The following is a 24985-nucleotide window of genomic DNA, read 5'->3' as shown; positions in this document are numbered from 1 at the left end:
TTTTTTAATTGCACTAATGACACGAGGATCTCTATTTCCCATTACCTCACCTCACCAGGCCTGAGCCCATGACAATCTCAAGCAGTGTCCTTTTCGTGGCTCAACATTTCCTTACGGTGCAGCCACGGTCCCTCAGTATTCCCAACAAGGGACATTTGGCTCCTCTGTGTGTGTGCGTGCGAGCGTGCGTGTGTGAGACAGATTTAGACTGAAAGTCGAGGACCATTGAACAGATGTACCCAAATTGTGCACAAATCCCAGTTTTTCTCAAGTGTCAGTAATGCTTTTCCAGTTTAGATTGAACAAAACAAAAAAAAAAGATTTATATTTGTACATAGTCCCGTTGGAGGTACTGTTAAAACAAACAAAAAAAAAAAATGTTACCTGAGAATCTTCACCAAGTGCCTGGTAATTATTGTTATGCAACAAATGTGCAGGAGTGTGATAGCATTACTTATACAAACAGAATAAATGAAACAGTTTTGTCTGTTCCTGGTGGCATTTTCTTTTTCTTTTTTTTTCTTGTTGCGACTGAAAACCTGAGCAGAGTCAAAGAATTTTATTCAAACAAAAATGTACAGCCTTGTATTTTGGGTCCTCGGACAAAAAAGGGCCGGCCCGCTCCCTTTTTTTTTTTTTTTCCCCCCCCTCATTCCTTGCATTGAGTTTATGATGCTGAAAAAGCGTGAAAAGGAAATCTTAATAAAACACGAGTTGAGAAGTCCCTCGGAGTCGGCGCTGCAGTTTGAGGCGAAGGATGTGTTTGAGCTTGCATCGTATGGGTCATGTGATCGCTGAAGTTCCATTTTTCTTTTTTTCTTTTGGTCTGCACCTTTTGATTTATGCCGACTCGTCTCGCAGAAAACACAGAAACTGCTGCAGACAGATTCATAAGATGCAGATCATCTCATGATTTCACACTAAAACGCAGCCAAAGTTGTCTAAGAGCGAGCAAACTCTGTATACTTTGTTATGTAGCGGTGTGTCTAGATCACTCTTGAGGAAGAAAGTCTAAATAATCATACAGTTCCACTTGAGGTGTGAGTGTTGATGCCCTTGAATTGCTTCTGTGCTGGTTTGGATGATGCATCAAGGTCCTAATTACCGCACGGCTGCCATTTAAAACCCCTTCAACTACCAGTTAAGCTGGTCCCACCCTTAAAAATGCGGCCGAGCGAGCCGCTTCCTGAGTGACAGAGCAAGGGGGCCCCAGAGTCCTCAGCAAACACAGCAGATTGCCACGTTCAGCCCCGACTGTTTGCCGTCTGCAGTCGGTGAGGGTTCGTCTACGGCCTCACAGGGTAGCACAGCTTTGTGGCGTCCTTGGTGTTGCTCTGACTGTCGATCAGCACCAGAGGATTCCTCTGATGGTTCTCGATGATGTGGGAGACGCTACCGAAGTACTGAAACAGACACACAAAGAAAGTATGTTAAAAAGCTTTTACACTGAAAACGGGATCCCAGAAATGCTCCTTAAAATCTACTTATGAGATGCTTGTGAGACGTTTTGATGGTGTTATAAGTAATATAACACCATCAAAACTAACAGACTTCCTACCATATGTAGGAAGTAAGTTAAAATACTGACTTATTTATCCTCGTTTTTTTTTTTACTAAATCTGTGTCACCGTGTTCTCTGTTTTCAAGATTTTGCTGTTTAAGTGCAGAATAATTTGATATTAGGTCGAGCGAAACTTTGGAATCAAAAGAGGGTGCACAATCTTTTTTTCTTTTTCTTTAGATAACTGTACAAACAAGACAATTTAAAAAAAAAAAAAAAAAAAAGGCGGGCAGCCCTCGGGTGTACCTCCTCCCCTCTCTTCTCTCTTCCCAGAGCGTACTGCTGAGTGCTCGGCATGCAGCGGATGGGGATGTTGTACACCCTCCCGTTGTAGAACACCACCAACGTGTACGGCTGCTGCGCGTCCTGACCGGAGCTCTTTCTCACCAGAAACGCTCCGTCCTGAAAGAAGGAAAGACTCTCCCAGTCAGACCCAAAAGGAGGTGATTTGGAAGGAATTCCCAGGAACAACACTCATCTCTCACACACCTTGTTCGAGCGTAGCAAGGCGTCATCGGCAGTCTTGCGGTCGCATGAGCTGGCATACCAGGGTTTGTTGTGCACGTCTGCATCCTGAAACGACAACACATCATATACAGGAATATTCTAAACCATCTAAACTCTGTATGTGAAAGTTTTATGTAATTATTCTATCTTGCGTTTGCGAGAGCGCACCTTGTCTTGCTCTATGGACCCATTCTCCGCAGCGGCGCTCCCTCTCTCGGCCGGTTCTGGGACAACAAACGTAACAATCTGACATCGCCTCATGCTGACATACCTGAACCGCAGTGGAAATGCTTGCTGTACTTACTGGGGGGGGTAAACTGTGGAGGAGGAATTCTGAAAGAGAGTCCACAAACAGGGGCACAGCACAGTAAAGTAGTTGCAATCCACTTTATCTGAGCAGCACAACACGTGTGAAACATAATGTAAGCGCACAGCTGCTTGCCTTACTTTGGTCGTTTGTAGTCCAATGTGAAAGCTTTCGGAGGGAGCTTCAGGTCAGCGGGGACCACCGGCATCGTCCTGCCTTTGAAATACAAACATCATGAAATGAGCTTGTTTTCTTTCTCGGAATTAGTGGAAAGTTTAACGCGAGAAATGTGGAAATCAAATGACTTCTCTAAAAATTGAACTTGGAGGAAAAAAAAGAAACTGTGGTTATAGAAGCAGTGATTGTTCAGTGTTTATTGGATGCATTTAATTCACTTACTGTCCCTTGGTTTTACATCTGGCCTCTGCAATGAAAGCAGTGGTTTTCAGTATCACAGAAGAAGTGCTGACAGTTGACACTTCCATCACACGAAATGATAATTAAACAGTAATAATTAAAAGTTATATATTTTTGTCTATTTATCAAGAGACACTCCTACCGGCCCTAAAGGTGGTTTCGGGGATCTCCTGGGGGAACGATGACAGATCAGATGCTTTGTTATTCACTTTTTAATTAGAGTTGAACTCCACTGCAGCTGCGATAATGATAGGGTAAGTGATGCTTACTCTTTGGGTAAAGGTCTGGGTAGGAGGGGAGGAGGACCGCCCGCAGCTCTATCACTGGAGCCTAGAAGAGCACACACAGCGCGGTGTAATATTTAAGTCTGGCATATTATACTCTGTGTGGTTAACAGGAAATGTTGTGCTGCCTAGCTGGCCTCTAGATGGCGCACCAAGCTTAAGTGACTGAATTCCCTTGCTCTTCGAATTATTACTCACTCTTATCTGGATCACAGACTTCATATTCATCTTCGCCTGAAGGCTCCGGGACCTGCGGAATAGGCAATCATACGAAGATTGTGTCAAATTTCCACTAAGTCCCAGATTTGAAACTTAAGTCTTGCACGTTCCGTCATTGCTTACAGGCAGCGGAGATCTCCTCATGTTTATCCTGAAACACAGAAAAGCAACGTGAGCTTTAAAGTTTGCCACGACGGGCTCCTCTAGTTGCCCTTCAAAGAAAACTGAATCGTGTCGGTCCTACCTGGGACTGGGTTTTGGTGGTAAAGACTGAGACGGTTTAGGGGGGACTGGACATAGTCTGCGAGACGGAGGCAAGTAAACGAAGGATTAAGTCTCTCACCACAGCCAAAATCATTTTTACAAGAGAGGAAGCATTCCAAATCTTCAACTTGTGATCAAGTTGAGGCTAGTTTAAATGACTTTATTTACAGTTTAGTCCCGTTATTCCCAACATCTGAGTCCAGATGTTAACTTCACGAAATGAAGCATCAAAACATCGGGTCAAAGAACCCTACAACCACAAGTTGTCATGTAAATGTAATGTCAAAGTACAACTCAAGGACAAGCCCTACTTTCAGAAAAGTTTAAACAAAAAACTTCTTTGTATTTAGGAAACGGGAACAAATTTAAAGTTTGATGCCGGCAGCACACTCAAAAAAAGTTGGGAGAGGGCAACGAGAGACAGAAGTAAGTAATCATGGGAATAATTGGTGAGGGGTAAGGGTGTCAGGGTTGGGTTGAAAAGGAGCATCTATCGAAGGAAGTCACTTTGTGAAACACAAGATTTCAAATAACTTTGGTCTATCAACATCTAAGGTGCATCGTATTGTGAAATCTAAGTGTGTAAAGGGCAAAGATGGGGAATGCTGTGGGGTGCGCACACTCTCCCAGCCCTCAGCATGAGAAACTGACGCGCCACTATGATCAATATAGCCACACAGGCTTGGGAATACCCTGGAAAACCATTGTCAATCAAAGTCTGCTGCATTCAGAAGGGCAAGGCCAGGCAAGTTTATTTGTAGAGCACAATTCGTACAGAAGGCAATTCAAAGTGCTCAATGTAAGCTGAAGTTGTATTACACACTAAAGAAGCCATATATCAACTCCACACAGTAAATATTTGAACGAGTGTGAGCGAGTGTGAACAGCCGCTGACATTCCATTTCACCTATTTCTATACATTTTTCTTTCCTTGTTTTGATAACGAACATGGATAAAGTAGTATTCCACATCATCTCTAATATGACACACTAAGAGATAACCTTTGTGTAAAACGATTGCAATGTTTTTTAAAGCGCCTTCTTGTCGAATATTTATCAAGCAGCTGTAATTCCCGGGCACGTCACAGCTTCGTGCGAGTGTGTCTCCCTACAACACGGCCGTCTTTTCCGAAATTTTTCCTACGTCTCTCCTCAACCTCGTGACCTTTTCTATTAAGGTCAAGGAAAAGCAGATAGGAGATTATTTGTTATCCTGTTGAAAATGCCCGTGGCACATCATAAAGAACACTCCCAAGTGGTTTGCTGGGATCAAATCTAGATTCATTCATATTTCCTTAATACAATGAAGTTCATCAGGGAAGACAATGAAATTAATTTCTTTAGTACTTCTGTCTATTAAATAAAGGTTGAAAGAAATTAACAAAATGCCCGATTTAAGTTATTGTTGCATTTTTAAGATAAAGATAAAGACTGCAAAGCTTTTTACAGGCTACTACAATATCCACTTTCTCAAATGGAACCAAGTTAAAGTTGCCAACTGACCTGTTTGCTGGAAGGGTTGAAGACAAGTCCTGTAAAGATAGCATCAAATCCAAGCAATGTTCAATTGTCTTTTTTCAATGTGTCTTTTAAATGATGTTATATACATAAAGCAGCCTACCTCGGTGTCAGGGACTTCATATACCTCTGAAAAATAACCAAAGCTGAAATTAGGCCTGAAGCAAAAAAAACAACCTTTGATGCTGGATTGAGCTGCTTTCAACTGTCTTCAGCATGTAATGGTATCTGCCCCCCAGGCGTTTTTGTTTAAAAATTAAGTTTATGGACATTATGCCCAACTACCTGCAGGACATCTAGTCACATCAGTATCGAAAATGGTGATTTGAAAATGTTAGCATGTCAAAATTCCATGTCAACTCTGTACTGACTTCAAATCTGGCATTCTTCGTGAAAACATGTTGGCACGCTCACGTTAGTGTCACAAAGCTAATAGCCAAGACTTAGACTTAGAAAAACGAGCTGTTTGAAACTGTTTTATCTGTACCATTTGTACTGTACACTACCTCAATATACTTATGTCAAAACATCACAAACAGACTGGAACAGACTGAAGTTAGTATTTAAAAAAACAAAAAAACAACCAAATTCATCATACAAATCCCCCCTCTGACGTTTACAGATACATAGTTCAGTGGACTTAATTAGCTTTAAATGACCTTTTATTCTGAAAGGATCGGTATCACCTGATTATAATCACATGAGATTTTTCAAATAATGTATTCTGTTTGTCTTGAGTACAGAGCTTTTACCCACCGGTTGGGCTGGGTGGACGCTCTCCTCCAGCTCTGTTCCCACCATGTGACATGAGATCTGAGAAAAAGTCCCCATTTGAGGTTATTTTTTTTCATTTCATTTACATTTTGTGCTTGGGGTGCTGAAAGCAGTTTCATCAGCACTCCTGCTCTGATCCTACATATCAAATTGCCCAAGACTTTCTCCTCTATATTCTGATGTGTATCTTACTGGAAGAAGACGAATTCTCCTCTGGTTCTATATAGTTGTCGTCGTCGTTAGCTGCATCTGGGTCGATGTAGTCTTCCTGCAAAATAACACAAACAGTGTTCCCACACTCCCTGGAATATGTTTTCCAATGCACGGGTCAACTAAGGTGAGAAAATCAAAGAGGCTCTACTTCATCGCTCCCCAGGTGCATGGGCTCAGGAGGCAGTTGTTTGGAGGCTTTGTCTGGGTGAAGGTGCGTCCTGGGTGGTCGGCTGGGAGTAGGACGGTTACGGCAGCTGTCTAGAAAGAAGAAGCAGAAGCAGAAACACGACATCTGCATTTGCATGATGAAAATTCCTGAAGCCTTCTGTGTATTGTGGCTTTCGCTCAACAACACGTCTAAATCTGTCCAACTTAAGGAGCCAGTTACACCTCTGCAGGAGCGGCGACTTAAAGTGGAAACTTTCAAACCTGTCGAAACCGTGGACACTTGATTCAGCATGACAGTTTTGAAGAGCATAATTAGAGGAACTCTTGTGGCAAAAATAGATAAATGGCTGGAACTGACCAACATACTCGCCCCTTGGCAAAGAAGCCGAGGGAGTTGAGAAGACTCTGTGGCTTGGAGGAGGCTCATAGCTGTCATCGTCAGGTGGATCCATTTCGTTGTCCTGCCAACAACACATAATGCTTTAAAGGAGTATCTCAGACAGAAAAATCAAATTCATTCATTGACTTATTTAAAAAAAAAAAAAAAAATCTTACTACTTACATAGTCTGGATCGGAGAATTGATCAACCTCCCTGTTGTCATCTGCAAAAAATGAAATAAAATAAATAAATAAATATATATATATATATATAATATGTCATCATTACCAAAAGAATATAGAAAAAAAAGGTGATTGAAACTGATTTCTATTGTGCTAAAGCAAATAAATTGAATTGTGGATTTCCTTAATCAAAGCATTACAAATGCAGTCATCACAATAAGTTAGACGAGCAGGTGTTGGGGCACATTTTCTAATTTTAGAGCGAAACCTGCAAAGCACGTCCCCTCACCTCTTGAACCTCATGGCGTACTCTTTTAACAAGTAACTTGCCTTTTGAACAGAAACTGCTCTAATTAAGCACGGAAAACTTCTCAAACTACCAGTGTAGCTGAGCGTGAAGCTGGCACAAACCCCCGATTTCCAGAGAAGTGAAAGCGTTTTCTATAATGAGACACAAACTGAAATTTTTAACTTCTGAATTACTTTGAACCTTTATTTAACGTAGAGAAGTACAAAGGAAATCATTCCCAGTGCTTTTACTGGCCGACCTAATTGTGTTTGGAAAATATAAATGAATGTAGAATTTATCGCCAGTAAAACAGATTCTGTGGAATCGGGATCATTGGTGGCTTTTTCTGTGAAACGCGAGCTTTTTCCCCCTTGTTTTTGGTTATTACACTGCACTCTCAGATGACAGCTTCAACTTATATTTAAGAGCCGGAGTGGTTCAAGGCCACTTTTTCCTTTTTTTTTTCCCCCTAGGAAACGATCTGAGAGTCACTAGTGACACAAAGTCAGTGCACATGTGCACTCTGGTCAGATGAGTCCACATTTCAGTTGCTTCTGAGAAAATTGGACATTGGGTTCTAATTGCCAAAGATGACAAAGATCATCAAGCCTGTTAAAGCTGCCAAAGCCAGCATCTGTGATGGTGTGGGTGGGCATCAGTGTCCAAGGCAGGGGTGACTTGATGCAGGGGCGTAGAATGGAAGATACATTTGCTACCATCAAGGCGATGCCTTATCTCTGAAGGCAAATTGTTATTTGAGCAGGACAACGCCAAAGACTGGCACAGGGAGTGCTTTACTGGCTTACCTACAGTCCAGATCTGTCTCCTATCAAACATGTATGGAGCTTTATGAGGAGGAGAATGGAGGAACAATGTCCACAGAGTGTTGAGCGGCTAAATTCTTGTATTCAACAGAATGGACACAGATTCTTTTGATAAAACTGCAGCAATTGGTATAACCAGTTCTTATTAGATAAGAAAGTTGAGTTAAAAGGAAGGCCTATGAAACCCAACAGTAAACATGCCTCTGTTCCTACTTCTTTTGTGTGTCACTGCCCGCAATTTCTACACTTGCTTGTGTATTTTCTAAATATAATAAAGATGGTTACTGATTACAATGAAATCATTTCCTTTGTATATGTGTCTGCTAAATAAAGGTTCAAAGGAACTCCGATTCAAAGTGTCTGACTGCAGTTTTTGTTGCATTCTACAAAAACGTAACTTTTCTGGGAATACGGTTTGTAGATCTAAAGTGGTCGTTTCGGTCCAATGGGCAGTTTCGGGCAACAATATCAGAGGAAATAACAATCCAAATGCTTGATTCTCAACCTTTTTCTCTGACGACTCTTACCTCTGTAGTCTCTCGCAGGTAAGTTTGGACGAGGTTTGCTTTTCAGTCTGCCACACAGAAACACACAGAAAGATTTAGCAGTGATGATTCACGTTTGAGCCCGAGAGTCAAAGTGGAATTGTTTGACTACTTTGGTGAAAAGACAAAAGATAGCTGCAGTTAGCGGACTTATGGGCATGTTTCCTGGGCAGGATGTGTATAAATAGCTTCAGTAATGTGTCGGCTTCTGTACATTTGTGTCTTAAGCGTACTCATTTCAGGAAAAGAAAGCGAGAGAACAGCCATCTGTTTTAGGTTTTTTTTGCTCTGCGTCTTTCTCTTATTCCAACGGTTGCGAAAGAGGAATTGGCATTCTTCAGTGATGCGTGTACACTAACCACACGGAGAATTTTTAGATCACCAGGCTTCTCACAGAGTGGTGTCCGAATGAAGTCACAGACATTTCAACCCACGCATTTCCAACGCGCGTTGGTTTCCAATCGTAACATTAGAACGCTTCGCCCTCCCGAAAAGAGCCCCTAAAATCGGGGATCTCTCAGAAACTCACCTTCTCAGTTTATTCAGTAAGCTGCCATCGTTTTTCTTGATGTCTTGAACAATCTTCTGAAGCTGCCTGGGAAACACAAAAGTTTCATATGTATATATAAATATATTCATATATACAGAAATCAGTTTGCATGTGGGGATTTATGGTAAATCTTCCTTTGTGTAGAGCACCATAAATGTTCATAATGTGACATTTTTGCCCGCATATAAACTCATTCGTGGCCTGTGGAAAAAAAACCTCGTTACACGACGATTTTACTGAAATCTAAGATCTAAGGCAGCAGAAATCTAAGAGAGGTGGTTCGTTTTGCCGCATACAAAAGGATTCAATAAAACATTGTCAGAGTCCACGCTGGTGCAAAAGTGGAAATGAAAGTCAACTTCTTACCTGATCTTTGCTGTTGCAGGAGCAGCAAGTTTACTCAACGTATCAATATTCATGTTTAATCCGATTGTTTGCATTGTCCTGCCTCATTCCTCCCCATGCGTCAGGTGTGTGACACCAGGTTGGAGGCAGAATCGTAAATGAAACGGCGTTGTTTGACTATGTCTCTGAGGGGAGGGCCTGTGCTCTCGCCACCTCTGTTGGAAAAACAATCACTTCTCTTTTTTTTAGACCACACTTTCTTGTGTCACATGTGTCTTGATTTTCTTCAATTTCCACCCGTCCAGATGCCAGACGGTCGACAGTTTCGGATGACGACATGCGCCGTGTTTAAAGACAGACGGCATATTGAGGGAAAAATCTGAATAAACGATGAGAACAAGAATCCATTTACCCGACGGAAGAATAGGCAATGATTTAAACTTTAGATTTACGAAGAAGACATCAAAAATCGCGTCATGCCGCTTGTAGCATGGAAAATAATGTCTCATCATCTTAAATTCTCCCTAAGTTGGGAGCGTGTTGGGATGATGACCCACGACAATGTGTTGAACGGGGATTTTTTTTTTATTGCTAAATAAATGTCCACTCAGCAGTTGGTCACAGTCAACAGACGAGGGGAAAACAGGAAGTGGTGAGAAACATCCATGTTGTTCATCATGGAGCCTAATCAGACGGCTTTGGAATCTAAGGAAACATCTGCATGTGATTCATTGTGAGAAAACAAGCCTTTTGCTGCCGTGCTAAATATAGACGCGAAACTATAAAACATGTCAGTGTGGCTTCAGGCGTCCCGTTACTTAACAGAAGGGTTGGTTCATCCTCTGCCGGTGTTGGTCAAGTTACTTTTAAAAAGTAATTAGTTATAGTTACTGCTCCCAAAAAGTAATTGAGTTAGTAACTCAGTTACCACATTGTAAAAGTAATTAGTTACTCAGCAAAGTAACTGTGGCGTTATTTTTGTGTTCTATAACATCTTTAACATCAAATGTGTTTATATTAACTGATTTAATTCATTCAAGGTAAACACATGAAACTTGTGCTAAAGGAAAAAAAAATAAAAATGGACCAGACTCTGGTCCCCTATACTCCCTATATAGAAGATATAAAAACACTAAATACAGTAATTTAGAACATTCGGTATTTATTTGAACTCAATAGATTGCAGCCTGCCATACGATGCATAGAAATAAATTAATAAATAAATTCTGACCCGAAAAATCTAGTGTTGTTTGCTTTCGAGTGGCTCCATCTCCTTCGCTGGGGCTCACGCTAGCTGCAGAAGCAACAAGTGCTTCATATTCACATGGGTTGATGGAAGATGCTTCATTAGATTTGAGTTACTTGAGGCAGATGTGGAAAAAGTTTTTTCCCTGGGCATAGCGTGCATGTTACATACACATTGTTGCCTTTTATCTCCACGGGTGAGAAGTAGTGCCGGTACTTCCAGTTAGAGAACGCTACCTGTGAACTTCCCTGGCTTGTCGCCGCTGTCTTGTGTGTGTGTAGCGCGTGCAGTGAGACAGCGTGAGCAGGGCATCCGCCCACACAGCCACTCATCATCGCATTTGCAATGGTGACATCATCCCCACCCCTGCTCTCTCCAGGCAGCTGATGTGTAGCTGAAAGCCTACAACCAAATTGTAGTAACGCGCCACTTTATATTCTCAGTAACGATAACGGAGTGGTAACGATGGGGAAAGTAATTAATTAGATTACTCCGTTACTGGAAAAATAACGCCGTTATACTTAAACGCCGTTACTCCCAGCATTGTCCTCTGCATACATGTACATCATATTGATTCTATGTCACAGTCTGACATTAAACAAAAACCATGCGGTTCATACACTTCATGGTATTTAGCATGCATGTGTTATTTTATTATTAACACTAACACTTTATTAACCCTTTGACGCGCAACATGGGTCAAAAGTGACCCGGCTGAGTTAAAATTTTCCATATCTTTGCAATAAATTAACTTTATCATTCAATATCCAAGGTATTCCTCAATTAACTTGTTTTTAATCATCATGCATCCTTATTTTATTTTTTCCTTTCTTACTTTTTGAATAAAAACCCTCTAATGCGCAACATGGGTCAAAAATGACCCGCATTCATTTTCTATGTTACTTCATGTATGGCTGAGTGTTTCTATGATATATCTCTGAAATAAATGAATCATTAATCATTTTCTATTCCAAGTATGCAGTAAATATCTTGTTTTTGTTCAGCACAAATCTTTATTTTTATTTTCCTCTCTTACTTTAGGAAGAACCACAGCTTTGGTATTTCTACATCTAGTTTACACACATGGGTCAGACAGGACCCGCATGCATTTACCATTTCACAGCTCAGTACAGCTCCCATCAGACATCTAAGTACACTAAGTTTTGTTTTTCAATTATACTAATATTACTTTAGAGATTTCTAGATGACAGTAGTGAAAGATAACATTACATTACATTATATGATGATTAGGTTTAGGTTACCTTGAGAGTGAGTACATTGTCAGAAAGTTACAAATAATTATTATTAGCTAGCTGTTGACATATTCTATTTTAGTTAGGGTTAGGGTTAGGGTAGGGTTATGTGTTATGTGTTACCATGGTTATGTTATTTCCTGTCTTGGGTCTGTTATTTAGTTCCTGTTTTATTTTTGTAGTGGTTGTCCTCTTGTGTTCTGTTCCAAATTCACTTACTGTCTTTGTCTTTTTCCTGCTCGTTTTTGATTGCTCACACCTCTGTCTTGTTGTATTGTTTGTCCATCCCTGCCTGCTAGTGTTTTCCCCACCAATCCATGTTCTGCTCACTCCCCTCACCTGAGCTTCCCCTCCCTCTCTTCACCTGTTCTTCTTCTCCTTTGTATTTAAGTTATTTATTTTGTTGTTGCGTCATTAGTCTTCCAAAGTAAGTCTTGCCGTTCTGGTCTTTGTCTGGTAGTTGTATTTGTATTGTAGTCGTCATAGTTAAAGTCATAGTCATGTTTTCCCTATTTGCCTTGTTCTTCCATTTTCTGTTTTTGGATCCTGTTTTTGGTTATATTAAAGATGCTTTGTTCAAAGTCTCTCAGCCTGCAGTGTTTGCATTCGGGTCCACCTGCTTTGCCACCCCAAAAACCTGACAGTATGTGTGAAAAAATTACAAACATGTTGCAAATACTAAATAATTGTTTGGCCCCACTCACTACTAAAGTAACTACTTGAAAAGAGTTAAATAGTATTAAGTTACTTTATTTTATGTCACATTTGGATGAATGGGTCATTTTTGACCCATGTGTGTAAATTCGATGTAGTAATATAAAAACTACTTTTGCTTATAAAGTATGAAAGTAAAAATGAAAATAATGATCAGTGGTGATCAAAAACAAGATATTTAAAGAATACTTGGAATATTCAATCATAAATTAAATTGATTTCAAAAGATAGAACAAAGAGAAACTCAAGCCAGCATGAAATTACCTTGGAAATGAATGCGGGTCATTTTTGAACAATGTTGTGCATTAGAGGGGGTGTGCATATGTTGCGCATCAAAGGGTTAAGACTAACCGTATCAAAGTAGGAAGTAGTATAAAGGAATGTTAAAAAAATGCTCATTTTACTCTGAAATTTGTAGTTGCCATCTAACTTCCTCTCTGGATTGATAAAGTGCTGTTTTGTGTCCTATTCTGTTCTAAAAGCTAAGCAGTGGTGGCAGCAAATTACAAATACTCATTAACTAAACATAACTCCCTCATGATTTCAATGTTTGTGGCCCCTATGACCGAGTTCTTCCTACACTCAATCTAGAAATGAAATGGTTTCATAGTTGTTAATCCTGGTCCCTGTTCCAGGCGGTTAGTTGCTATTTGTTATATGCCAGATATTTAACTTCTATTTTTACTTTTACTATATTTCACTGCTTTTTCAAAAATTTAATCCAGCTTGCTGCTGCTATGTCTTGATTTGACTTCTGACAACGAGGGACTACAGGGTGACTGGAAACCACCGACGCCGTAAAGTGCCCAACCCGACATGCAGCAGAAGGGAAACATGACTCATACGAGCATTGCCACAGTACAGCAACATGTCATTCTCAAGTCTTTCTTTTAAGAGACCACAAAGTACTACAAAGTACAATCATTGCTTTACACCTCTGATATCTGACCGTTATCAGTGTTAACGGCATGTTTGAATTCAGCACATCCCACACCTGCTGCCATCGCTGCTTCGTTCTTTTAGCCCTTCCCATGAATGGCAGCATTCACGCGAATAGAAGGAACAAATCGCGAATCCTAATAATTGAAATGTCATAGCGGATTATTTAATCGAGGCTTCCACGAATTGGTACTTTTCACATGTTATAAATTCATGTAAAAATGTGTTCCCTCACCGTAAGGCCTTCCCGTTTTATGTTATCTTTTTTTTTTCTTTTTAATGATTTTTATTAGATAGGACAGTGTAGAGAGACAGGAAGCAGGGGGCCGAGAGAGGGGGAACAACACGCAGCAAAGGACCGTCCGATAAAGCCTCTTGTACATGGGGCGCCTGCTGTACCCACTACGCCACAGACCGCCCCAGGCCACCCCGGGCCACCCCAGGCCACCCCAGGCCACCCCAGGCCACCCCAGGCCGCCCCAGGCCACCCCAGGCCACCCCAGGCCACCCCGGGCCACCCCAGGCCACCCCAGGCCTTCCTGTTTTAATTCGAGCCTCAAAGTTGGGACTGAATATTGCAGATCTTTACGAATAACGCTTTTGTCTCTTGATTCTAGATTTCGGCAAAGAGAATTTTCAGACTTTTCCAAAGTTGATCAATTATTTGTTTAATTCATTTTACAGAAACTCTAAATATTACATGTAAGGACCAGTGAAAGCTCTCTGTTGAGCCACTTCCAACTTAATAATGTCTGATTATGAATGCCACACACACACACACACACGCACACACACACACACACACACACACACACACACACACACACAGGGGTACACGAACAGAAACGCATGTGACAAACATGAACAGACACATTCTGAGTGCTGTGCAGGTGCAGCCAGGCAGGCATAAAACCCCTCACAACACACACTGCACACGCAAACAGAAATCAAGCTGTACGTGTGTACCAGCACAAACCAGCTGTATGAAGGTGCGCACAGCTGCAAACATCCACCAAAGACACGTGATGCAAACAATGCCATTTTGTTTCTGCGCCTTCTATTACTGTCAAGCGAATGTAGAGGTGTGAACACAAGTTTGGCCGGCTGGTAATATTTGGAATCCACCGTTTGAGAATGTGAAATAGGTTCAATAGAGAAAAGAATGGCAATTCACGCTCTGTGAATAACTTCGGCTTTCACGAAAAGTTTCACTAAATGTTGAACCCCCCCCCTCAGTAACACACAGGAAAACAGCAAGAAATGAGGGGCACAGAATTAAAGGAGGAAAGGAAAAGGAGAGTGACGGTGAGATACTTACGGCTGGTGGAGAAGACTAAACTTTCTGATGTCACTCTCGGACAGGTTCTGTAAAAACAGGGAAAGGAACTTTAATCACATGTGGGAAAACTGAGAGAGAATTAGCAAGGCTCACAGTGCAAGGACCTCACTCCACTAAAAAAACCTGAGCGTGTGTGGCAGAAGACAGAAATGCATCGTCCCTTGGCTAACAGCAGATGGCAGCCTCTCACTAAAGGTCGCCTCAGAGGCAGAGCTCGTTTTAACCCTCATTGTGTTCTTGATTTCAACTGACACCGAGGAGGCTGCGGGGTCAGAGACAGCGGAAAACATTGCAAGTGTATATTACTCCATCGTTTGCTTGTTTTCTAATTTGATGCGGCAACTAAAATAAAAAGGAAACACAATGAATGCACACGCACGCACACAAAAAACATCACACAGAGCGGCGAATGCCTGAAAATGAAGCCAAGAGTGATTGAAAGAAATGCTGTGTTTTGTGTGGTGTTGCAAGTTTTTTTTCTTTTGTTATCCTCAGGCAAAGAACACCACTATCAAAAACCTCAACTGGATCCTCAAACACTCAAAAAAGTTTACTTTCCAATCACATGTATGTATATGAATGTACACACACACACACACACACACATAAATATATGTACATGTGTCATGTCTTATTGTCTCTTGCAGTGAGGCAAATGTGATTCCTAAATGAAAGGGAGATGATTACCATAAAATATGCACCAAATCCAGCTAAATTATGTATTCGCCCCTTCATTCATAATTCATTGCTGCAGGTCGTTACTTGCTCTGTCTCTCTTCCCTTTAAACTTTGCTGTAATGTAACGAAGACCCTTGACAACAATATTTTGAGAAAGTCAGAAATTGTGCGTGGAGGCTCGAGGGATTTCACACGAGCAAAGCGAGGAAGCTTTGCCATAACGCCTCACTGTATGAGGTACGGACTCGAGCAGGGAATAGATAAGAATCGTGGATGGATGGCCCTATGTGTGCCGAGCGTCCTGTGAAACACGCGCCCGATGATGCACTGTTCAGATGCTCACGGCGGATTTAATTTGTTTTAAAGCCGTTTCAGAAACACGTGAGGGGGTTTTGTGATGCAGCCCACGCTACCTTTCTTGTTTGGACAGGGGGAGATTTGGCACAACAAAAGGATGTGTTTAAGCACCATCGGATAGTGGAAGCCCTTTTAAGCAGAACTTGTGATTTAATCATTTGTAAATCAGAGAGTTGGATCACTTAATATAAAAGACTTTACCTCTTTCAAAGAGCTGAACCTTGCCCTCGTAGATGCGCACTTAATCTTTACACCGGCTTACGGGAGGGGGGGGGGGGGAGCATCTGTATAAAATCAGACTTAGCCTTTTGACACAGAATAAAATATCAAACAGTCCACCCCAGTGGATACTCAGGTACTACTCCCGCCTTGAATTATTTATAGGAGTGTCTGTGCTTGTTCAGATGAGACACAACAGCTCTACGAGCTGCAGCCTCTCCTTTGTACTATAGACCTGCAGCTCTGATTTAGTGTAAAACTACACTCGATCCCATCTTAACATTTTACATGCTGCTGCAGCTCACACAAGGATCAAGATGAGAACAGGAAATACTGGTTTTAGCTCAGCTTAGATTCTTTCTCGGGATAATCCGGAAATCCACGGGCATATGCCAAATTACATTTTTAAACAAAAACATCGGTGAGCGCTGTCGACTGGAGGTGAGCACGGCAGTGACGGGACACGATCATCGAGTCTCTTGGCACCGCGAACGCCCACCATAGTGCCCCCCCAACCCATCCGTGCAGCGCTCCCTGTCTGCTTGCTTCGCTGAATAAAAGATGGCGACGCTTCCCACGTGAAAAACCATGCAAAGCTGGGTCCCACATTGTCCGCTCATTTTGTACTTCAGATATACAGCCACGCCGAAAAGAAAGTATCTCTCAGTGAAATCTCAAATTAACAATTACATGTTTGACTTTGTAACAATTTGTTCACCAAAAATTGAGCCAAAATGTAGAGGCAGTGTGTAAAACACCGAAGTATCCCGTGATTCAGAAGCTCTAGAAGATATCTCAAATAATAGATATTTCAGATAATTGCTTTCTGTATCATTGTGGAGGAATTTGGCCCACTCCTCTTTACATAGTTGCTTCATTTCATTGAGGTTTGCAGGCATTCATTTATGCACGGCTCTCTTAAGGTCCCACCACACCATTTCAATCAGGTTGAGGGTCTGGACTTTGACTGGTCCATTGGGACGCCTTGATTTCTCTTCTTTTTCAGTCATTCTTCTATAGATTTGCTGCTGTGCTTGGGATCATCGTCGTTTAGCGGTCAGACAGATGGCCTCACGTTTAACACTAGAATACTTTAGCAAACGGAGGAGTTCACGGTTGAATCAATGACTGCAGAATGTCCAGGTCCTGTGGCTACAAAACAAGCCCAAAACAACCACCCCTCCACTCTCCAATTTTATCTTTCCAAAGGACATTGGGTCTCATGCAACAACCGTTCGTACGCACAGATTTGTTCTTAAGTCGTGCGTACGAGTGATTTAGGAGAATTTGCGCATTCACCAATCTTTTCGTATTTTACGTTTTCTTTCAGGTACGAACAGAATTTACGAGTGATCCAGAGCTGTCTTAGGAGTTTTGTAAAATAGTCCGCTGTTTTTTGAATCATGTTTGCTTGACTAATGCATTTTATATTTAATTACTTTGAAGCAAACATAAATAAATATATACATTATACCCCATAATGATGCTGACATTATTCTGTTTGACTTAAATTATGCACTAATTGAACGTTCATTTGACTCTGTACATAACACGGTCAATGGATAGCGTAACCAGCGGCTGACTTTCTACTTTTGGATGCCTTAGTGCGTCAGGCTCTTGGAAGAGAGCGTGTCGAGACAGACGAATGGCTGACATCACGATTTAGATTGCCAAGGACTGTGCTGCTGCAAATATGCCGCTTGCTGGAGCCACAACTCCAGAGAGAAACACGCCAATCAAACCCAATTCCACCACAGATCCAGGTCCTCAGCACCCTTGGATTTTTGGCCACTGGAACCTTTCAGAGCGAGATTGGAGACAGATCGGGGGTGTCCCAGTCCTCTGTGAGTCATACGCTCCCCTTGGTCATCAAAGCTCTCATCAGTTTATCCCCATGATACATCAAATCACAGCGGGGGGCAAACTGCTCTATAGCCCAGAGAAGGCATGCCAGATTTGCACAATATTGCCATGAACGAGGGATTCCCACTACCTGAACCAGCCCAGGCAGACCAGAAGGCGCGGTGCCAGAAGACCCCCCTCATGGACCACCCCATCAAAGTGCCATCATGATGAGGCAACAACTGATTGCACGGCTTTAGTTGCAGTCATCGAGCGCCTATCCAGGGCGAGACTTTTTTTGTTTAAGCCATTTTCATATCAAACCATTTCTTTTTTATTTCGGTGACATTACGAACTACTGGTGACACGGTATTAATAGCACTCGTAATTGCTTCCTATTTCTTCGCTTCAGCAGGTCCCGTAATTCCACTGCTGACACTGCTAAAAATGACAGATTTTCCTTTTTGGATCTCTGAAAGCAGAACTTCAATCTCAGAGCCCGTAAAGTTGTTCTTTTTGCGCCTTGATGCCATTCTCATGACTCAACACTCAACACTTCCTTGCAGGAGCGAGGAAGCACAGCCTTATATGGTATAATTTTGGGCGTGGAGTATGCAAATCTGCTATCCTCGTGCACGTGCACTTAAATACGCACGGGTGGCATTAATCATTTACGCAGGTCGTTTACACACTTTTTACGAAGTTAAGAGCGCTTGTTGAATCTGACGTGGCGTGTTCGTACGAGACCTTCTTACGAAAAAAGTGAGAGAAATTTAGAATAAAAATACGAAAATGTTCTTGCATGAGGCCCATTGTTCCAGAGGTCTTGTGGACTCAAGAAATGACCTTAGATCCCTTCCCAAATGGATGGGCATTAACAATTGCTTCTCTTAGATAACTGCTGTTGTTTTTCCTTCTTGGCATTGTGTTAACAAAGTGCCAAAACTTCTAACTAATTCTAAGACCTGCCCAGTACCTGATCATTTTTCTACATTCTGATGGGTAAAAATCTCCAAAAGGAACCGAAAGAGGGTGCACTTTCTTTTTTACATAACTGTAATATTATGTGGACACTCTAGCATGGACATGTGTACCACATTTTGTGCTAACCCATCCAATAGTATAAGAATTGCATCAGAAAAACAAAAATACAATACCTCTGGGTGGATCATCACAGTTAGTGAGATCAATAATCTGGAAAGTTTTTGTAAAATTTATGGTAACTAATGTTGTGCCCCAACCTGGCAACAGACAGACTTCTCATTCAAATCTCTTCTAATCTCACGATTGTTGGGCATCAGCACAGTCATGTCATGGCAGAAGTGGAAATGTCTTTAACAGCCCGGCGAGAGCTTCATCGTAGGGAAAGAAAATGTAGCTCAAGCTGTTTTTCCCTTTTTCCACGGACCAGTGTACGTATTTTATTATCAGTCATAAAAATGGAACAAACGTACCTATTATGAGTTTTCGGCTGACACAGAGATTGGCCCGAGAGAGCGATTGGTAAGATTGCAGAATTTTTTAATCATGTAAAAATTGACCAGATAGCTGCTTTACACGTGTTATCTAAAACATTGTCCATATTTTGTAAGATAAGCTAGCTGTTGTTGGACCAGTTGTTTAAAAGCTCTGTGCTTAGCTTTCTTAAAGAAGAAGAAGAGAAGGTATTCTGGGTGAAATCTCAGTTTCACCCAAAAAGAGGCACAAACATGGCCACCATTGCTGTTTCGGTTCATGTGCGGTTTACGGTGGGAATGCAAATGTACCGGAGGTTTTAATAGATCTGTTGAAATGAGTTTCGTTTCACAAAAGAGAGAAGAGCTCCGCACCTTTGTGGGCACAGCAGCAGCTGCACAAAGTCTCACCATTCGGTGACAGATTTCACACGAGGTCACGACTCTACACTAAATGTTCCAGAATTACAGGCGTGAAAAGCTAATTCTGGTTTGAGGTGTTTTTCTTTTTCTCTTTTATGACTTTCAGCCTTTTTGTGTCGTTCGGTTTTTCTGATCCATTGGAAGAAAAAGTGTCAACTTTTGAATCAGATGAAGTGAGGCTAAAACATGTTATCTTTGTGTCTTTTATTTTTGAAAAGTTTGCCTATAGAAGTGTTACAGAATCTTCCCTTTGAAGCTTTTATCATTTGCATTTCAGCATCATTGCAGATGGTTGATACCATGAACAAAGTTACCATATAATACATGTACAGTATATAGTGTACTGCCATCTACGTGTGCATGAGCTGTCCTCTTTGACTGGCCTTAGTTTGAAATGTGGATGTGATACACAGGAGCTGAAAGTGACTTCCGCACACAGCTGCCAAACACAGGCGGCATCAAAGGCAGATAGAGGCTGACAGCTTCTTTGATCTACTACATATCTCTTTTACTTTGTCAACCTGTGTGAGCAAACGTGGCATCAAAAAGAGTCAGATTACCTTTATCTTCGCTGTGCTGGCAGACTGTCATTCCCATCCCTGCTGCCATATACAGAACCAGATCGGATTTTTCCCACCCCTGGTATCAATTACCAAACTAAGAGAGGGAACTGAACTTTTGCCCTTCATACATAGCAGAGTCTGAGGTTTTTAGATTTTAGCAATTTAGATCTGTGCTGCCTGCACGCGTGTGCTTATTCATTTGTGGATTTTATGATCTTTGCCCCATCTACAGTATAAACATGCCATGAATATGCAAAGTAAGCCAAAGGCACTGCTCAGCAACGGCACATTTGTTGGATGACATTCAGAACCCACAGCACAACCCCTCTCTGTCCTTAGACACACGCTGAGCTCCTGATGAATCGGACATAACTTATTATTAATGTATCTTCTTCCTCTTCTGCCGCAGTCTCAGGACACTGAGCAGCAATAAGGACATTCAGTAACTTTAGATGGGTTCAGAGGGGGGAATAAGTACAGATGCACGTTCACTACAAAGAAATGGTATTACTGCAGATATATTGAAGGCTAGATGTAAAGATTTAGAATGAAATTGAGTTTTTCCGTACAGTTTTTCTCCACATAAACATTGCATCTAGATATTTCCACGACACACTTGCATTCTGAACAATGGTTGGCTTTCACTTTTGTGTCACAAAGTCCTCCTCGGATGTATGTGTGGTTGCAAAATAAAGGAAGTGACATTTCGCCGCCAGAGGAAATTTCAGGCCATCTGTCAAAAATAGAAGAGGAACTGGAGAGTCACAAAGAGCAGAAACACGCTTAATTGAAGAACAAAAAAAAAAAGAAGACCACCCACTGTACAATAAAACCTGACATTCTTGAAGACCGCCTCCAGTGCAAATCAGTAATTTGCAGTCCTTGTTACTGTATCCTAGTTTCTTTTTTCTTTCTTTGTAGGCTTTAAGGTAGAAGCTATAATGAGTGAAACCATGGTGTTAACTGCTTGTTAACACCATGATTTTTATTCCCCCCATTGGCATTCCCAGCAAACCAGTGATAGTCTCAAAATCCTGGATTCAAATAGCCAGGGCTTTGTCCATAAACCCAAGGAACCCACTTTGTTATCCTGTGGTTTGGCGCTAACTAGTCGGGACAATGTTAGAATTTAGCATCACATGATTTGCTCTGTGGCAACATGATAGAGTTGAGTGCTCCCATTTCAGCTCAGTGTAAGAGTCTCTGCTGTTGTTTTGCTGCCCTCTGTTGCAATAAAATCTTCCCATTAAGTGGTAATCTGTTGAAACAGAGCCCTTGTAATGATCCATGACCTACCGCTTTACAAATGAAGCATGGCGTTTTCCTGCTTAAAAAGGAAAGCACACTTGGACGATATTGACCTTGATATTTATAGCTCAATGGAGCAGCACACTGGGCTTCTTTGCACTGGCAGAGGAAAAATGGGAAGGCCTGGAGACGAGCGGTGCATATAATCATCAGTGAATATTGGATGTGTCAAAGGTATCAAAAGACACATTTTAGCCATTTAAGGCATAAAGAGATTATTTCAATAGAAATAGTCCTACTTCATCTTATCTCGCGTGATGAACAGAAATGGGTTGGTTGAGGTCAATCAATTTTGTATTGAGAAACTTCAAAGCTCAAGAAGTCAAAAGTGAATCTGTGTGGATTCAGATTTAATATCAACAGCGGTCTGTCAAACACACATGGTGATGATAAGGTAGGACGCAAAAGGACAGGGAGACAAATCACTCTTTAATTACATCGAGGGCTCTCACTTTACAGTGTGCTGGTTGGGTGATCCATCCGCAAACATACGTATATTGTCATAGCCGTGGTTCTGTCAAGCTGTGCTCCAACACAGCAGTGCTTTGAGTCATATGCCAACATCAGCATGCTAGTGTTGTCTCAGCACTAAACCGATGTTGCTGAGGCATCATCAGGCATCTTATTATTCTAGGGATATTTCATTGGGGATTAGTTAGAGAAAAAGGCAGGGATCATCGGAGTCATTAAGATGAATAATTGGTGAATCCGTAATGCTCGTACAAAATGTTGTAGCCAATCTATTTTGAAGAAGTTAAAAACGAGCCATTTAGTAGCTTTAAAAAAAAATGAAAGAAGAAAAAACAACCAGCATGTGGCACAAAACAAAAAGTTAGGCCATCACCAGAGTCCTCTGGAGGTCCTGAACAGGCCTGTCTGCAGCAAAACTCTACAGCTCTGTGTCTCGTTGCTAAAAGGATGCCACAGTCTACTACAGTAACAAATGTCCACCTTTAAGCAGTTCCGGAAGAAAAACAAAAGTCAGAATGTCAGCATCCACAGAAAGCAAACAATCCAAAAGTTGATCAGAGGTTGGAGTCAGGATCTTTGCCTTTTCCCGTGAGCCACGCTGCTATCATGACTAAAAAAAAGAAATTTGGTGAACAGGAGTCCACGCTGCTTAAGCTGCGAACTGATTAGTGCACGACTGAGAACATTTGGCGGCCTTGAAGATGGTTAAACCCAAATGCAGTGCAGCTGTTCAATACAAGCATGGGTTTACTCGGCTGAATCTGTGCCCGCGGGATCTATCAGTCGATACACATTCTGCATGTATGTGCATTTTTCAGATCTGTGCTGGTACGTTCGACATCATGATCTCTGCTCTGAAGCATTAATAATTTTGGATTGATCAAAATCCCTCTCTTTTTTTTGTAGAAATAAGCCTGTGAGATAATTTTTTTTTTCTTCTCAGGGGGAGTGAGTATTTAATAAAAGAGTAGATCATTGCTCTTGTTTATAGAGTGACAAGAGGTGTTTGAGTGGCCACTGAAAGAATGCAAATGCAAAGAAAGCTGCTACAGGCTCGCTGATGTAGGAGCATTTACATTTTCATTCCAGTCTTACTGAGATCGTTGAAGCACAAAAAACGGTGCTCTTACACATCCACTCCTCACTTAGTTGCCACATAAAATCCTCCTTAAACAGTTCTCATCTCCAGGACAGGGGCAAATTTAAAGATTCCTATTTAGCGTGGATGGCAGCTTTATTAACCATTAGCGCTCTCTATTTCCCAAACAGAAGCGCAGACAGCTCCGGCTGCTCTCATAGCATGTGTGTGTGCGCTTCTCTGAAACACTACGAGGCCCTTCGGCACACATTGTGGAGGGTGTAGACAAAACAATGAGAGATATCTTAAAGCAGAAGTTGCTTCAGATTTACCGACTTCCATATTAGGAGGGCTGAACAGTTTGGGAAGTGATGCCGGCAGTTGAATTTACACCAGTCATGTCTCATATGCCACTCTCTTCTCTTTCTCTAATGTGGTTGTATGCATTTAGATTTACAGGAATGTGTTGTATTCTTGTGTGTTGTCCAGAAATACTTAAAAAACAAAAACATCTCCTAAACATATCTGTTGTATAATTATAACTGGAGTTTAGCTGTTTTTTTGGGGGACAAAACTGTGACAAACAGCTCCAGCAAATGCAATTCTACTGCTGTTTTAAGACCATAATTACACCAATAATTGCTTGCATAGATTTGTCATAGATTAAACAAACTGAGCACAGCAGCAGTCCTGACATGACCCTGAACGGATTAGTAGGTAACGTGAGACAGAAAGAATAACTTCTCAGGTAAAAATCTAAACACATCTGAGAGAAACTCACCAGAAGTCGTTGTCCATCCATTTTCAGTCGAGCAATGGTGGCAGCACAGTCTTGCAAATTATTCTGAGGATGGTAAAGATGCGGATTTAGTTTTCTGGTGACATTGACACTCAAGATGAATTTTACTTGCAATACTTGCTGTCACTTCCCTGATCTAAAACAGGATCTACAGCATGAAACTAATATTTTAAATGGTGAGAAAATAGATCAGTTTTCCCTTCTTACCTTCCACTGCTCCTCTCAGTGCCTTGATTTGCCTCTCATTTTACTCGTACTCACCTTGCTCATAAAAAAGGCCACTTGTGCTTGGTCCCACCCCTCGCACTCCTGTCTGGATGGCAGGTTCATTTCTGTTTCTACAGGGAACCTCCGAGCAGAGGTGTGCTTTTGTAAGTTACAGTAATAAACTGACCCGTCACGCACTGAGGCACAAGCACACTAGCACAGCTTCAGCAGGGAGAAGTGCACACAGGGAGGCCACTTCATTAAAAGCAATACACTCTCCCCTATCTCACTTTCCATCATACATAAATGTTGAAATTCATGGTATTTAAAAAAAACAAAAACGTTTTAAATTCCCTGTGAGATTGCGCGAAGCCAACAACAAAAGGGAAGCAGGGACTTCCTGAAAGTCATTCTATATTAAAACCTTAAGAAACCAAAAGTGTCATAATACTGGAATATGATTTTCTCCTCCCAGCTCAGGCATGCTTCATTTACCATCAGGCAAAGTGTGTAATTTACTGCACAGTTATTCTCATTTCAAGGTGTAACCTTGACTAAGATGCAAGACTAGTCCGATTCCAAAGCAAAGAGGGTGGAAAGATTGCTTATAGCAGCACTCTCAACTGAAAGTCATTTATGGAGACTTACCTTATGGAGACGCTTACCATATCTGGAAAAATGAATCAAAAGCAATAACGTGATTGCTGCTTTTGGAAGAAAAAAAAAGAAAAGAGAAAAGGCAAAAGGCA

General features: G+C 41.5%; 1 protein-coding gene across 3 annotated transcripts; it reads right to left on the bottom strand.

Moving 5' to 3' along the window:
- Nucleotides 1–544: 544 nt before the first annotated feature.
- On the bottom strand, nt 545–24404 carry blnk (B cell linker). 3 transcript variants are annotated; one of them, XM_075474781.1, is made up of 24 exons: nt 24291–24404; nt 24012–24074; nt 14817–14863; nt 8981–9046; nt 8434–8480; nt 6794–6834; nt 6590–6692; nt 6212–6321; nt 6043–6118; nt 5833–5889; nt 5180–5205; nt 5062–5090; nt 3540–3596; nt 3419–3446; nt 3275–3326; nt 3062–3122; nt 2935–2962; nt 2775–2799; nt 2516–2591; nt 2373–2401; nt 2237–2292; nt 2051–2134; nt 1808–1963; nt 545–1403 (listed from the first exon to the last, which is right to left on the bottom strand). In XM_075474781.1, the coding sequence occupies exons 1-24, from the start codon at nt 24357–24359 to the stop codon at nt 1287–1289; spliced, it is 1503 nt and encodes a 500-aa protein (XP_075330896.1). In that variant the 5' UTR covers nt 24360–24404; the 3' UTR covers nt 545–1286. The 3 variants fall into 3 exon arrangements, with proteins under 3 accessions (XP_075330896.1, XP_075330888.1, XP_075330879.1); XM_075474773.1 differs by having other exon boundaries at nt 24237–24298; XM_075474764.1 differs by lacking the exons at nt 14817–14863; nt 24012–24074; nt 24291–24404 and adding an exon at nt 9368–9539.
- Between the last annotated feature and the right edge of the window lie 581 nt (nt 24405–24985).

Source organism: Odontesthes bonariensis, chromosome 2 (assembly GCF_027942865.1).
Source record: "Odontesthes bonariensis isolate fOdoBon6 chromosome 2, fOdoBon6.hap1, whole genome shotgun sequence".
In the NCBI taxonomy this organism is placed as follows: Eukaryota; Metazoa; Chordata; class Actinopteri; order Atheriniformes; family Atherinopsidae; genus Odontesthes; species Odontesthes bonariensis.
This window is presented reverse-complemented; position numbering and strand designations above follow the sequence as displayed.

Excerpts from the sequence above, each read along its gene's own strand:
- blnk (XM_075474781.1), bottom strand. The coding sequence starts at position 24,359 with ATGAACCTGCCATCCAGACAGGAGTGCGAGGGGTGGGACCAAGCACAA. Across the intron at positions 6,322-6,589 it reads GCCAAGGGGCGAGTATGTTG|ACAGCTGCCGTAACCGTCCT; the intron begins GTCAGTTCCAGC and ends TCTTCTTTCTAG. Across the intron at positions 2,293-2,372 it reads TCCACAGTTTACCCCCCCCA|AACCGGCCGAGAGAGGGAGC; the intron begins GTAAGTACAGCA and ends TTGTTGTCCCAG.